Genomic DNA, 15,556 nt, shown 5'->3' with positions numbered 1-15,556 from the left:
CTACACAAAATATTTGTAGTGTGTTTGGATTCAAAACGTTTATTAAAGCAGAGGAAAGCGTACAGTCAGTCCACTCAGTTCAAATACGAAGTGTAAAGACAATTTCAGCATAAGCATCCAAACAATGGCGAGCTCCGTATACAACGCCATCTGCTCTTCGCTGCCGCTCCAGCATTCCTTCCGAAAATGGACGCCGCCGTCTGCAAAACCAATCTCAAGCCCTCACATTTTCGGCAAACCAAAACCCATTGCCGTCATTTCCAAGAATAACGAAGTTGGCTCCGTGGTTTCTGATCCCCTGGCCGGCGGCCGGCTCTATCTGGGCATGGATTTTGGCACTTCCGGCGCTCGTTACGCCCTGATTGACGACGACGGGAATCTTCTTTCCGAAGGGAAGAGGGATTACCCTTTGTATTTGGTAAGCTTATTGTGTATCAGTACGTACGTTAGTGCCTCAAACTGTTCATCTTGCTTAAATATCGGAATCTTGTCTGAAAATTTGTCTGGGTCGGTCTAAACCCTGAAAATGGTGTTGTTTTACAAGAAAGAGAGAGGAAGATAAAGCAGTGGATTGGCTACGAGGTTGGAAAGAAGCTCTCTTCTTACTTCTAGGGGATGTGCCTGTGGGTCTTCGCCCGTATGTTGCTTCAATTTCTGTTGATGGGACTTCTGGAACCATCTTCATCTTAGACAGGTAAATTGTACTTTAATTTTTTTAATTTTTTTTGGTTTTAGTTTTAGTTTCTGTCTTTCTCTAATTCATGGCATGGTATATATAGATCTAGTGTGAACCCAGTTTAAATTCTTCTTCTGCAGCACTACTGGGGAGCCATTATCTAAAGCATACCTCTATAATGAGAGTTATGCCGATGTTTTGCCGGAGGTGAAGTCTATTGCTCCTGAAAACCACTGTGTCCTCGCCGATTCTTCTGCTCTTTGCAAGCTCCTTTCATGGTGGAACTCTTACGAGTTTAGCAAGAAGTCTGCACTGGTGTTGCATCATGCTGACTGGGTGTCATATTTCCTACATGGCAAGCTGGGAATTACGGACTACAATAATGCATTGAAGGTATTCAACTCATTGACTATGTGAAACAAACATTCCTGTTTTTCTTCACTTCTACTTTACAAATTAGTTGGTCGAGACCGGTAAAGTGTCAAGTCATTGTTGAGCTGAGGCTAATGAATAGCCAAATTCCTCAAAAAAATGTGATGGTGGTTTACAGGGAAATAAAATTGCGTTTTCCTACTAATTATAGCTTTTGACGTAGTGATAATCGCTTGATCCTTTACACCTTGGAGTAAAGCTAGATCATTATAGGTAAGTATTTATTATAAGCGTTTGATCATAATAAATTCCATATATATATATGCAATGGTGCAGCTTGGCTATGATCCAGAAGCTGAATGCTACCCGCGATGGCTGCTTTCTCAACCATTTTCTCATGTTTTGCCTGCTGTTCAAGCGCCTGGAAAATCAATCGATTTTATAAAGGAGGACATGAGAAGACTTTATGGTACATTATTTTCCCTTCGTTTAACGTTGTAACTTGTGGTCTACAAGCCAATTAGGATGCTTGACTTATGCTACTGAGTTCTCTAAGGCAGTAAGGCACTCTTTATCTGTCACAGGTCACAAAAAAAAAGAAAAAATAAAAAATTTTCTACAAAACCCGAGTAAAGATCCAATACCCTCCTTGGGTGTTTTCTAAAAATTTACGCCCTTATTTTTTTTTAATCTTTTATTGCATATAGATTCACGCCATACATAGTGTGAAGTTGTACAGATACCCGACAAGAAAAAGGTTCATATTTTAGTATTTTCTTACCCATACAGAGTGTCAAGTTGTACAGATTCCCGACACAACAAAAGCTTCATATTTTAGTATTTTTTGCCCACAAATTTATTTTTTTAGTATTTTCTGATAAGTTTGCATCATATCCACTGTTCAGGATTCCCGCAAGATTGTGTTGTGTGCACTGGGACTACGGATAGCGTAGCGGCAGTCATAGCAACACGTGCTTCCCAACCTGGAAAAGCGGTAAGAGCGTTTCCAATAATTGTAATTTTTGAGAATTTTTATTGTGACTAGAAAAAAAAAATGAAAGGGGAAAAAATAAACAAATAAATTTTGAAAAAACAAAATTTAAAAAAAAAACACAAAGATTTATGCGCGAGATTTGTGACTTATGTGAAGCAGCTTGACCTTTTTTCTTTTTTAGTAGAGCCCACAGATATAATTAAACTGAGCTCCTTGAGATTAAATCTCACTTACTTTTTTTTTCCTCCATATTAGTTTGACCTCCTAAAAAATCACGCCAAAAACTATTGGTGGGGAAATGCCGTGGGACCGACATTCAGAATTACCTTATGCAGTGTGGTTACGATTATTGTTGAATTAATTTCTGTTCTCAGGTCACATCTTTGCCTCCATGGGTCAGTACGTGTTACTATTATTGTTGAATTAATTTGTGTGTTCAGGTTACATCTTTGGGTTCAACTGTAGCTTTAAAACTACTAAGTACTAAAAAGGTGGAAGATGTTCGGTTTGGAGTGTATAGCCACCGGCTCGGTGATAAATGGCTCGTCGGAGGGGCTTCCAACACCGGCGGAGCTGTTCTACGGCATCTCTTCAGTGACGAGGAGCTTTATAAATTGAGTGAGCGGATCAATCCCCTTGTGCCCTCCCCTCTTGATTACTATCCCTTGAAAGTACCCGGTGAAAGATTCCCCTTGGCAGATCCAACAAAAGAGCCTAGGTATTAACGTAAAAAAGTGATTCTCAAATTTTTTTATTTTTTTACCGAGTGTAAAAAAGAAAAAACTAGGGGAAAATGGTTAAATGTCCTCGAAATTTAGTTGAAAAGCAATTAGCTTTTAAACTCTTTAAATGTATAATTACACCAATTAACAATTTATTTCGGTATAATGAAGTCCCAAAATCAATTAATGACTTGTCATCATAGGTCATTAGGATTCCGACAATTAGCCGGTGAGATTACGGAGAATTTTGTGGTTGCCTTCTGCAGTGAGAAAGTGATCCAGTGGTGGCCTTCTCTACGGAGAAGGCAACCTTGGTCTCCTTCTCTATGATTGGCGACGGTTTGTCAGTCACTTTGTTGCCTGAAATTTTATCGGCGAGTTGTCGTAACTTTAATGACCTGTGATAGCAGGTTATTAATTGATTTTTAGAATTTATTATATCAAAATAAATTATAAATGGATGTAATTGCACCTTTTAAAATTTTAAGAACTTAATTAACTTTGTAGCCAAAGATTGAGGATCGGTTTGACTCTGTTCCCAAAAAATTATTGATGGATAATTCCTTTAAATCGTTGTCTTGCAGGATGCACCCGCGGCCGGAAGATGACGTGGAATACTTGTATGGTATTCTTGAATCGATGGCTCGTATTGAGGTAAATAAAATGATTAAAAGATGATGTTATTACTCACAAAATTGAGCCATATTGAACAACATTGATATGGCGCGTTCGATATTATTATATACAGGCAAAGGGGTACAGTTTGCTAAAGAGTCTTGGGGCAGCCCCGGTTGAGGAAATACTGACATCTGGAGGCGGGTCAAGGAATGAAATATGGACAAAGATCCGAGCGAGGGTCCTGGGTATACCGGTACGCTGCGCAGATCAAACTGAAGCTGCCTATGGAGCCGCATTGCTAGCACTAAAAGGTGCCTGTCAAAACAAGGTTCTTCTAACTCCGTATTAATAAGGCTATGTCTTATAATTCTAGGCAATCAAGTTGTGTTCAAAACTGCAAAAATAAAAGGAAAAAAACGTGTGATGTTTACGCTTGTTTGCAATTTGCCAAGTTGTGATGCCGACGTACAAGTATCTTGGGGTAGTGGCACAAAGCCTCTTTTGTGTTGAGCATATAATATATAAAATTAATATGCAGTTCAACTATTAGTTCAGAATTTTAGTTAAAATGGATCACATGTTTTAATTTGTATTAGAGTCAATTTCATGTGAAATTTCAATGTAATTGCCTTGTGTGGGAGTATCTTATTTCAATCTTTAAGCCAATTGGACCACCATGTGGATAATTGTCGTTTTAGTGGTTACGTTCATGTTAATTTTGCTTTCCCCAGTATAGTATGCATCAAAACATTATCAATTTCGTTTCGCTTCCAATCAAATTTGTCTCCAATTTGGCGAATCCTAAGCAAATATTAATGGTTGTGAGAGTGACTGCGCACCATGCAGCCATCTTTAATTGGATTGTAATTTGTGAACGACATGGAATTTACATCCGTATGAAAATGGTTGCTAGCATAAGTGACACCCTCTCATAAAATGTATTACGTTTTAACTGAAAAAGTATTTCACATTTTACGATGAGACGGACCCAAAATGTTCCTTGACATGCTGCCATGCCATCTTCAATTCAAATAAGAGAATTTTTTTAACTCAACTAATATAAGATAAAGATTAATCGACTTAGTAGGTGTGAACTCAAAACCTCCTCTCATATGAAAAAATCAATATGACCAGCATTTGTCTTTAATTTGGTAGATTTGATGCAAATGAAAATTAATCTAGTATGATACGAGGTTAAAAGTACATTTAAATAAGTCTTTATCTTTTATATTTATTTATTTATAAAAGATAAAGACTTATTTAATATATAACTACAAATGAGAAATGTTCAAATAAGATTAATATATTATAGAAGTTGAATCAATTACCCTTACGTTTCCACTTGTCTCTTCCTTTCCCATTCAAATGAGAATGCCCAAATTGACACTCAATAGACTTGTCTCTTGTTTTTTTCATTGAAACAAAGGAGAAAACCCAAATGGGCACTCAATCGCTCAGGTAAGGCACAGAGGTGGATTTAAAATGTTAGGATAAGTGACTAAAAACTCAAAATTAATAACTAAAATTCTAAAAACATGATATATAAATAGTTATATTTACAAAAGTGTACAACCAAAGATCAAAATGACTAGAGATGATTAATTGAAAATTTTCATGAATTAGGTGACTTTCTAATTTTATACAGATGATAAGTATTTGTGTGAATTTGATTGTCAAAAATTGTGAACTTATTTTATACAGACCATGTAGAGATAATTTTATAATGAAAAGCATAACACATTGTAAAAGCACGCCTCCGCTCACACCCCCGCACCCACCCGCCAAAAAAACCCGTCGAGTAATTCCGGTTAGTTTTTATAATAAAAATCGTCTATAAATATTCAGTAATGATATTGGAAATCAATATTAAATTCAACATGAGAAAAAACGCGAATTCGCGCGCTATTTAAAAATCTACGACGAGCAATTCATTCTTCGTGCTCGGAAGGAAAATCATCAGATCTGGATCAGAGATAAAGTAAGAGAATGCTAAAGGAGGACGGAAGCATCCGGACGATGAGTATCCGATGATCGATAACGGTGAAGATGGCGGCGAGCAGGGCGGAGAAGCAGATTTCTCCGCAGCGGACACCAGTATTGTGGATTTTGCTACATCATCCTCCAAAAGGCCCCGCTGCTTTGCTCTCGCATTCAACAGCTCCATATCGAGCTTCTCGATGCAGTAAGCTACATTTCTCTGATTAGTGATTACTATTACCAAATTTTTTCCGTTTCATGTTTCAATGATGTAAATGATTATTTATTTGCAGGAATTTCCGTGCAATTATTGTTATTTGACGATACGGAGTGATTCTGATTTTTTGTACGGTCATTCTTAACCTCTTTGCTTTTATTCTCTGTTTTGTGAAATTGCACCTGTATTAATTTACCTTGTTGCTTATGAGTAATTGAAAAATATTAGCTCAGAGAGTTCAAAATGAAGTCTCCCTCTAACCGGCGCCGCACACAATTTTGCCTATAGCTAGGTCTCGAAAGCAGAAATATGCGTTGACATGCTTTTTGCTTGTACAGTGACATGTTATGTGCATTTTCATTTTGTTTTTGGCATTTTATTTCTATTTGGTTTTTGGAGTACGTGGTTCATTGTTAAGTTACAATCCACCGGTGAATCTGATATAATTTCCTTCAATATTGCAATGTGCATTTGTTTGTTTTTTCGAGCACTTAACACTGTTTTTACTGCTGTTATGTCATTTATCCATATGCCTTATAATTTTCACCGCTGATTGATTAGATAATAAGCAAGTAAGGTCCCCAGAATGCACAGAACTGCAGATCTCCTACTGTTCAATGGTTCAATAGATAAACCACTAGTCATTTTGTTTCCTAGAAATAATATAAGATTCTGATCTCAGTCTTTTCATATTTATCCGTGTTTGATGACATTTCATTCCCTTTAGACAAACTTGCCCTTCTCGTGTGCTCCTGACCAGACCAAGGTAAAAGAGAAGTTGAGGGACGGATAGGGGGCTGAAGGAAAAATAATTTGGTGGAACAAATTCAAATACTCATTAATGAGGGTGACAGGTGGGTGTATAGTAGTTTGGCACTGTGAGGATTACTTAAATTGATTAGAAGCCACTAAACTGACTGTTGCAATTCCAACACATATTAGTGGAGAATCCACACAGCAATAGTACTATTGTTTCCTCTTTTGATTTCTTACTCTGTAGACAATATAATGATGGTTCTATTATTGATTTAATATAAGTTCCAAATATTTCATAGTGGCTCACATTATTGTCACCTTAATATTCCACCTCTATATTGACTATGGAGTGAATTGTGTTTCTATATTTCTCATGCATTTTTTTTAATGTTTGCCTTCTCAAGAGCGGATGCCTTGAGCTCTACAGATTTTCATTCTTCCTAGAAAAAAAATAAAATTGGAAAACTGTTTATCTTGAGTTTTTTTTTAATAACTTTTTTTATATAGTTGCTTTAATCAAGTTGCAACTTCTTTATGAGGTGATACTGTAAAGGACAACAAAGTACTAATGGACCAGTTCCATTGTGTCCCCACTGCTTTTCTGGAGTTGGAGCCTTGGATCTGATAAAGTGAGTTCTTACCCCACAATTTTTGTTTTTGCAATACACTGAATAGTTTTTTGTTTTAATTTTCTTCGCACACTAAAATATTTATCTGGCAGAAATTTGAAATAGATTGGACTTTCCTCTGTCATGGACCTTATATTTGTTTTTATTTATTTTTATTATAACTGTTTTGTGAATATGGAGCACCGATTGTGTATGAAAGTGATGTATACTTGGCCTGTTCTGCAGTTATTAAGAGGGGCAATTGATGATATTACCATGAGGATGGGTGCAATGGAGGTATTTATACATATATCTTGAGATTGTCTGTTTCCATGACCTCCATAATTCTTTGGGAGGTGGCTTATGCTATGCACAGATAATTAAGGAATTAATTTGATATAATATGGGCCATTTGCAACTTATTCACTCCTAAACAATTGTAAAGTATGATAAATACTGTCATTGTTTTGTGAGACTTTAATTCAATAGGTGTGTACCTTCAAGTATTTAATCTATAACATGTATATAGCTTCCATTGCAATCTTAAAAAAAATATCAAGCATTATTAGAGATTATATTATGACGTATGAATAAAATATTACTCAGTATTTCATTATGACAGCTATATTCGAAATTATCTTAATAATATAAACAGGATATTGAAATTTCAAATGTTTTGGCCCCACTAGATTTGCAGCAAATATCTCAACAAACACTGAACTATTTATATTTTCCCTGCCAATCATCCATCTTATGCAATTCGTGATCTATAAGCAGTTTTAATTTAGCATATTTTTAACATTTATTATTGGGTAAGGTAGCTTATTAGGAGGAAACCTTTGATTTGCAAGATGCTTCTATCAGTAGGTTTAGAGCTATTTCCAAGAGGTAGCTGTTTGGTCAGTTTTCAGATATCTCTTCCATGTATCTCATAAACAAAATTGTCTAATTTTGTTGGATTTGTTTAACATACTTGTTGCATGCGCTATTCCCTTGTATTTAAGAACGTGGCTATTAGAATATTAACCTATGGTGTAGGGGTGACCACGGTTCGATTCGAACCAAACCGTGCACTGTTGAATCGCAATCGGAACCGAATTGTTCGGTTCTGGTTTCTAACCGAAACCAATATGGTTCTGGTTTCTAACCGGAACCAATATGGTTCCGGTTAAGGTTTGAGATGAAAAGGAATCGGAACCGGCGATTTCGGTTCCAAATCGGAAAAAATTAAAGATTATAGTGTTTTTTTTTTAATTATTCTTTTTAAAATAAATCCGGTTAGAACCGGAATCGGAACCTTACTATAAAGTTTCAGTTTCGGTTTGTCCATATATGGAACCGGAACCGGGGTCACCCCTACTATGGTGACATATAATTTCTCTTTCTCTCTATATATGTGTGTGTATACGTACATACACACACACCTGTATGTGTAAGTATACACACACGTCATATCCTAAGATGGATCGGCAGTTTATACTTAAGCCATAAAAATAAGTAAGAAATGAGTTTCAAAAATAGAGGCCTGCCAAAGAGCGACTTTTTTTTAAACACAGCCTGTTAAACCCACCAAAATGCCCATTTATTTTTTAAATTATATATATATATATATATATATATATATATATATATATATATATATATATATATATATTATATATATAAAATGTTTGATGATCTTTAAAATTATTGTTTAATGTTTTATAATTTTAAACAATAGACTTCAAAATTACTGAGTATTGTTTAATATGTTATTATTTAAATTAGTACTTATATAATTTTAATTATTTTTATAGTTTACAAATAGTGAAACTTATGTTTTAAAATTTAAATGAGTACTTATGTGATTTTAATTATTCTTATAATTTATAAATAGTAAAACTTAACAAAGTAACATACAACGTAAAAACAAGTAAAAAAAAAAGTGACGTGACCCCCTAGACTGTATGCCGGGGGAGCGACGCGCTAGCAAAACCTAAGCCCGCCAAAGAGCAGGCTTTTTTAGCTTGCCCCGTCCCACCGGCCAAATGCAGGGCGGGTTTTGAAACACAAATAATAGTAATACTGGTTATACTGCATAAACATTATAGCACAACATAAATGAACACAGTGACTTAGAAAACTATGAATCAAACAAATACATTTGCAACAGTCGAACAACAAATCTATAAACCATAGGAAAGTGCAAGAATCATATACAAGAATAAAAACAAAGGTTCCAAACACACATAATAGTAAACCGATCTTATATGAAATTGGAGAAAATGTTGTAATACTGGTTATACTGCACAAACATTATAGCACAACATAAATGAACACAGTGATTTAGAAAACTTCAACCACAACCTTACTAGCAAGTACACGTTCCCTTCTCTCAATGTAACCATAAGGGAACCATCCAGCTTTGCCTTTGCATTCACCTTCAGCCCAGCCATTATTTGAAACCTGAGAAGGTAATTAAGCATTAATGTAAATTTTATTTCCTTTGTGTACGCAGAAGAATCCAAGCACTTAAAAATGGAAGAGGTCTACAATCTAAAAATGTTGCGGTAGTAATGATATCTGAGCAAAGGCAAATGACAACCATTAATGTATGCGGACGGACTCAAGCTTGAGATCTAGCACAAAGAAAGCATGCCAAGTTGACTATATGGGTGTCGTCAAATGACAACGATTAATGTATTAGAATCATGCCAATGTCAATCAATTTCCTATATCATATGTAGATTTCTGAAAAAATACCTAATACTTGTGCACGTACCAGGTAATGCTGTTTTAGACCTTCTATAGTGTGATGTATTATACAGCAATAGAACAGAACATTACAGGTAACTAACAGGAATAAAAAGATTTTGATGTACTTCAAATAAATACTTCATCACACTCAAATCCTTCTATTTCACCAGAACATAGCTAGACTGTAAACCAGAGTCATAAGATAGCATATAACGTTTGGGAGACTAACAAACCTTTCGAACAACGATATAATCTCCAGCTGACAAATTAAGCTCCACATCAGATTCAGCATGATATGAAAACATTGCCTATATCAGAGCAAAAGGAGAGATTACAAACTCATAGTGATGTCTGGCACATTTTTCTGGTTTGCAATTGGGAGGAAAAGAAGCATAACATATACTTACTTCTGCAAGAAAATAACCCATGCTATCAGTTGAGCCATTTTGCATTGGAGAAGTTGATACACCATTTACTTCTTCATATGATGGAGGCGGAGGCATACTCTCGATACTAGGAGCAGGAGCTTCAATCCTTTGGCGCTCTGACGTCATCTGACATAAGACAGATAACAGCATTAACTTCATGATGAACTTTCAAACACTGAACAGTGGTAAGAAAACAATGCCATCATACCTCGGCTTCTAGTTGATCAAGTATCTGAAGCACTTTTTTATGGTAAGCTCGTTCAGATTCAACCTAATGATAAATAGAAACAAAAGTCACAATCTTAAAGTAATTATAAATTATAATACATTTTGACAATTTTTACTACTTAAAGTATACAGCAGAACAAGCTACCATGGCAATTAAACGCTGTAATGTCAATCTCTGCTGCTGTGCTTCTACAGCTGCCATTGCTGAAGAAGCTTCCTTTCCCAATATAGCAGTATTTGACTTCAGATCTTGTAATTTTGCTTCAGCAGCTTCCAGTTTCATAGCCATGTCAGGATTGCCATTTCCCTCCCTCAGTTTTGCTTGTCGTCTGGATACTTCAACAGCCTATCTAGGATAGATAGCACATAGAATTAAAATCTTGTAATCACCTATAGATGGTGAACACAACTCAGTTTATGTGCATCCTACTGAACAATGAATTAAGCAAAAGGAGCACCTTGAAAATGCCCCAAGAAGACACTATTAAGAGAATTAGTTAACTAGGAAGAATAGAGGCAAAGCTTCTTAGATATGATGAGCTTAAACAAATGAGCAATTATGCGGGCACAACAAATACACTAAGAAATTACACAACAATTTTAGCAGTAACACCATTTATTCGATAGAGTCAAGTGTTTGATGTGTAAAACTATGTTCTCTTCTTTTTTTTTTTTTTTTTTTTTTTAAATTTATTTTATTATAAGTTATGTTCCCTTTTGAATTATACTTTTCAACTTATGCCCATTTACATGCATTCAGTAGGCATCTCTTTCCATTGTGTGCCCCAACAGCATTTCAGACAGGCTTCTCAGTAGAATATTTGTTAAAAAGGGATACAGGACACATAAAATAATAAGATCAGAAAAAGACATTGTAAGATTTTCAGTTAACACACCTGTGCTTCTGTCTCTTGCCGCATTCTATCATATCGTTGTGCTAGATGCCGAGCATCTTCAAGTGGAGCACCCATTACCATAGCTCTTAATGGTTCAGCAACCTGATATATAATAAATCTAACAACCTTCAAGCTTTTGTTGATACCAAAAAGAAAGAGGTATGTATAACAGATTAACAGAATGGCATTAAGATGGGAAGAGGGGGGCCTTCCTTAATCAAAATGGTCTTGGCTAAGATAATACACAGCACAAAAGCAAGCATTACACACTACCAATTACAGGATATATGGCATTGTGGTCCAAAGTAAAGCATTGTCAAACATTGAAAACAGAAAAAGAATAAACGATATTATAAGCCAGGTTCATATAACAAACTGGACTTTTGTACACTACTTTTAGTGGATAGTAAAATATTGGCTTCCAGTTGAAAGGGAGATCACCTGGGCCTTCATAAACTAATTGGAGGGTAACTAAAAACAATGAAAGAAAAAGATAATGAAATTTGGAGGGTAAACCTAGAGGACACATGACTCCACAGTCCACCCTTAAGATGCAATGATTCTGATAAAAATCACCGTTTCATTTAATTTTTTTTTTTAAAAAAAAAAAAAGAAGAAGAAAATGAAATTTGGAGGGTAAACATAGATGACACACATGACTCCACAGTCCACCCTTAAGATGCCATGATTCTGGTAAAAGTCACCGTTTCATTTTAGAAGAAGAAGATAACTAAAAACACTGAAAGAAAAAGATAATGAAATTTGAAGGGTAAACCTAGAGGACATATGACTCCACAGTCCACCCTTAAGATGCCATGATTCTGATAAAAATCACCGTTTCATTATTATTATTATTTTTTAAAGATAATGAAATTTGGAGGGTAAACCTAGAGGACACATGATTCCACAGTCCACCCTTAAGATGCCATGATTCTGATAAAAATCACTGTTTCATTTTATTAGAAGAAGAAGATGCCATGATTCTGATAAAAATCACCGTTTCATTTTATTAGAAGAAGAAGAAGAAGAAGAAGAGCCGTTTCATTTTATTAGAAGAAGAAGATGCCATGATTCTGATAAAAATCACCATTTCATTTTATTATAAGAAGAAGAACAAGAAGAAGAAAGACTTTAGGGAGATTAGCCTTGACAATGGAGCCTTCTAAGCTTTTATAGGATTGATTAAGAATTTAGTTATTCATATAATAATTAACCTGTGTGCCCAGGGCTTTCAATAGATTTCCACGCTCCTTCTCCATTTGGACAAGAGCTCTTGAAAAACATAATGCAGCTTTTGATAATGTAGCACCACTTGTACATGTATTTTCAGATCCATACTTCCTGCTTTCTTCTGAAAGTTTAGATCCTGAATATAGATTGCAAATCATCATTAAAATCATAAAACTTCTCTTTGAACAATAATAAACCGATAATATAACATCAAAATTACCTATCTCAACTTGTTTGGACCCTGTAACAATGTAATTCTCAACACCACGGACAATATCCCTTTGAAAATGCTGAAATTCATACAAAAAACAAGCATTTCAATTAGGCAAGAAACAATATTGCATTAGATTTAATGGAATATAAATATCAAAGCTGGAAAGCTGCAGAAAACTTTAAAAATAGGTAACACTAAATTTAAATATTCAAAAATAGGAAGCTATCTCTAACTGATAATTATAAAAGGTATACAAAAGGTGACAAGTTCAAAAAATTAAAAAAATAAATAAATAATTCCAGTGCAATAAACAGGTATGAACCTGAACTACAAAAGACAACAAACCTTGGCAGCACGAGTGGATATGTAAAGTTTTTCCAATTTCTGATGCTGGTGGAGTTCAGATTCATCTGTTCCAACATAATCTGAACCTCCAAAGCCCCCACCAAACTGTTTGAAAACAGCCTGCATTCAAAAGTAAAAAGCAATGCATGACAACAAATATATCAAATAACAGCAATGTCAGAAGAAGTGTATAGATTTGTTGATAAATATAAACAAATTTTGTATAGCAGACTGACTAAAATCAAACTACATATCATGTCTAAAAGCTGAATATACAAATTGAAGGCTATATTATAAGCATAAAAGCCAATGAATTACAATGGAAAAATACATGTTCTGATACCTATTCTTAACAGTAGAGCATATTTGGCTGAGCTGAAACTTTTTAAAATAAATGTTTAACTTAGAAACTTGTTGAAAAAGCTTCAATGTATTTTAGTTGAATGCACATTGAAAGTTCGTTTTTATGAAAGAAAAAATTGTTAGGATAGTTGATATTGAAACTCTTTTTAATTTGAGAAGATCAATGCAACAATAAAATACACATCTGTATATATATATATATATATATATATATATATATATATATAGTTTGAAATTCTTTAAATGCAAGGAAATATTTATATTATTTAGAAATGTCAATAATGCATCATTGATTATCCAAACCTATTAGAAACCCCCTCCATTTTATGCTTTTTACTAACTGGAGGTTTTAAAACTAATTTACTTCAAAAGTTTTATGAGCATTTAGTTTCCTAGAGTAGAAATACTCCAACAAGCAAGCACTTATAAAGCAGCTACAAACCACAGAACTTATTCAGATCACCAAACAGAAGCAACCATACAGATACATATATGCAATGTGAAAACTATATTCATCAATATCAAAGCTAATCAAAGCATTTACTGATCCTATAAAATAGAAAACTGAAAACACAATATAGAAATGGTCATACAGATACATATATGCTGTATGAAAAGTTAGATTCATCGAAATCAAAGCATTTACTGAACCTAAAAAGTAGAAAACTGAAAACACAACATAGAAGCAGCCATACAGATACATATATGCTGAGTGAAAAGATAGATTCATGAAAATCAAAGCTAATCGGAGCATTTAATGAACCTAACAAGTAGTAAACAGAAAACAAAATGAATAGAAATTAAATCAAAATAAATAAATAAATACACAAATAGATGCACGGATTACCGCACAATTTGAAGGTGATGAATGATCTAATTAGAGGAGCCAAATCAAACATCAACTTCACATCAATCAATGCAAAAATAATACAATTATGTATGTATGCATATACGAAGCGAGAGTGGAGATCGTACTTGCTGTTGCCGAGCGACCTGTTCCCTGAGTCGCGTGGCTTGCTTTCTAATTGCATCCATTCACTACGTCCGGTGCTTCCAGTATCGGGGGAGGGAGACTAGCGTCGAACGAAGACAGTAGAGTCGTAGAGATCGGCTCCGACGAAGGGGTAATCTCGACTATAAGTAAATGGCTGCTGATTTTAAAATGTCGGCTTTTGTAGCTTTGATTTTTTGAAGAAATCTTTTGATAGCGTAAATTGGTTCAAGTTTAAATAGGCCGAATATATGGGCCAAATCAAATATCAGCCGTTTAAAGAACGTGATCCGGTAAGTTCTCATTTAGGCCCAAAGGTAACCTCATAATGGGCCCTAAGCCCATTTAACTTATCGGGCGTGGATATCAACTCAGTATGGCAGCTTCTCCAAATAAGGTCTAACAACAATTGAATTTTTTAAACTAGTTAAAACACAATGTAGTTATAGAGAAAGTTTAGGTACTAATCAACACTGTGTCAATTTATACTAGGTACAATCATCGATACAACCCATGTAGCTTATATAGTTGTACCTATTGCAAATATATATCTTAGAATTTTTGTTATAATATCATATTGAAAATTTACGATACCAAAACAAAAGTGCAAAGCAAAAAACTTATGCGGTCCAGTTAATGTTTTAATCTTTTAATTGAGAAGTCTTTGTTTTTGGTGAGTAGAACAATATAATTAAAAGAAAAAACAAATAAAAACTCTTAACTAATCCAAACACTTCACGATTTCTGCCATTCATTTATCTGTTATATCACTTGTATGTTCTCGGTTTATGCACACAGTGTTCCTTTTAAAGACGTTTAACTATTCGTAGTGATTAGGCGTCTTGTGAGCTGAGAGGATTCAATAACCTTTATACTTACATCTCATCAATGTAAATAACTAATCATCTTAAGTTACCGAGCAAACACTAAAGATTAGTTAAATTAAATTATTTGCACCATATAAAAGACATTATTATTATTATTATTATTATTATTATTATTATTATTATTATTAAGAAAATGTTACACTTGGCTCCGTAGTGTCATAATATATACTACAGTGTGATAAGTTGGGCCTATGGTCCTGACAAATCGCAATATAATTGTTTGAAGTGAGGCGGCTTTCTTACGCTGAACGAGTTTTGTATATGTATGAAGTTTAGATTATAATAATATATATATACA

General features: G+C 34.5%; 2 protein-coding genes and 1 long non-coding RNA gene across 4 annotated transcripts; 2 read left to right on the top strand and 1 right to left on the bottom strand.

The window, feature by feature from the left end:
• Positions 1–11: 11 nt before the first annotated feature.
• LOC109161469 (xylulose kinase-like) lies at positions 12–3,814 on the top strand. The gene is made up of 8 exons (XM_019309884.1): positions 12–418; positions 549–694; positions 817–1,069; positions 1,385–1,517; positions 1,954–2,042; positions 2,483–2,760; positions 3,349–3,418; positions 3,513–3,814. Exons 1-8 carry the CDS (start codon positions 125–127, stop codon positions 3,729–3,731), a joined length of 1,482 nt encoding a protein of 493 aa, XP_019165429.1. The 5' UTR covers positions 12–124; the 3' UTR covers positions 3,732–3,814.
• Positions 3,815–5,278: 1,464 nt separating this feature from the next.
• LOC109161472 lies at positions 5,279–9,696 on the top strand. Of its 2 annotated transcripts, none has more exons than XR_002050918.1 (4): positions 5,279–5,564; positions 6,840–6,961; positions 7,187–7,237; positions 9,441–9,696. It is a non-coding gene; the product is annotated as an uncharacterized LOC109161472 (long non-coding RNA). The 2 variants fall into 2 exon arrangements; XR_002050917.1 differs by having other exon boundaries at positions 9,438–9,696.
• On the bottom strand, positions 9,111–14,497 carry LOC109161471 (SH3 domain-containing protein 2-like). The gene is made up of 10 exons (XM_019309885.1): positions 14,356–14,497; positions 13,018–13,137; positions 12,679–12,748; positions 12,443–12,594; positions 11,229–11,330; positions 10,478–10,678; positions 10,313–10,375; positions 10,084–10,230; positions 9,910–9,984; positions 9,111–9,385 (listed from the first exon to the last, which is right to left on the bottom strand). Exons 1-10 carry the CDS (start codon positions 14,413–14,415, stop codon positions 9,266–9,268), a joined length of 1,110 nt encoding a protein of 369 aa, XP_019165430.1. The 5' UTR covers positions 14,416–14,497; the 3' UTR covers positions 9,111–9,265.
• Between the last annotated feature and the right edge of the window lie 1,059 nt (positions 14,498–15,556).

The sequence above is a fragment of the Ipomoea nil genome, unplaced genomic scaffold (assembly GCF_001879475.1).
Source record: "Ipomoea nil cultivar Tokyo-kokei standard unplaced genomic scaffold, Asagao_1.1 scaffold2922, whole genome shotgun sequence".
NCBI classification, from domain to species: domain Eukaryota; kingdom Viridiplantae; phylum Streptophyta; class Magnoliopsida; order Solanales; family Convolvulaceae; genus Ipomoea; species Ipomoea nil.
The sequence above is the reverse complement of the archived record's forward strand: the minus strand, read 5'-3'. Positions and strand labels throughout refer to the sequence as shown.

Bases quoted from the DNA above. Each gene is read 5' to 3' on its own strand.
- LOC109161471 (XM_019309885.1), bottom strand. From the start codon at position 14,415: ATGGATGCAATTAGAAAGCAAGCCACGCGACTCAGGGAACAGGTCGCT. The intron at 12,749-13,017 runs GTTTGTTGTCTT...TATGAATTTCAG, and splicing joins TATCCACTCGTGCTGCCAAG to CATTTTCAAAGGGATATTGT. The intron at 9,386-9,909 runs GTTTGTTAGTCT...TTACCTTCTCAG, and splicing joins ATTATATCGTTGTTCGAAAG to GTTTCAAATAATGGCTGGGC.
- LOC109161469 (XM_019309884.1), top strand. From the start codon at position 125: ATGGCGAGCTCCGTATACAACGCCATCTGCTCTTCGCTGCCGCTCCAG. The intron at 1,070-1,384 runs GTATTCAACTCA...GCAATGGTGCAG, and splicing joins ACTACAATAATGCATTGAAG to CTTGGCTATGATCCAGAAGC. The intron at 3,419-3,512 runs GTAAATAAAATG...TATTATATACAG, and splicing joins AATCGATGGCTCGTATTGAG to GCAAAGGGGTACAGTTTGCT.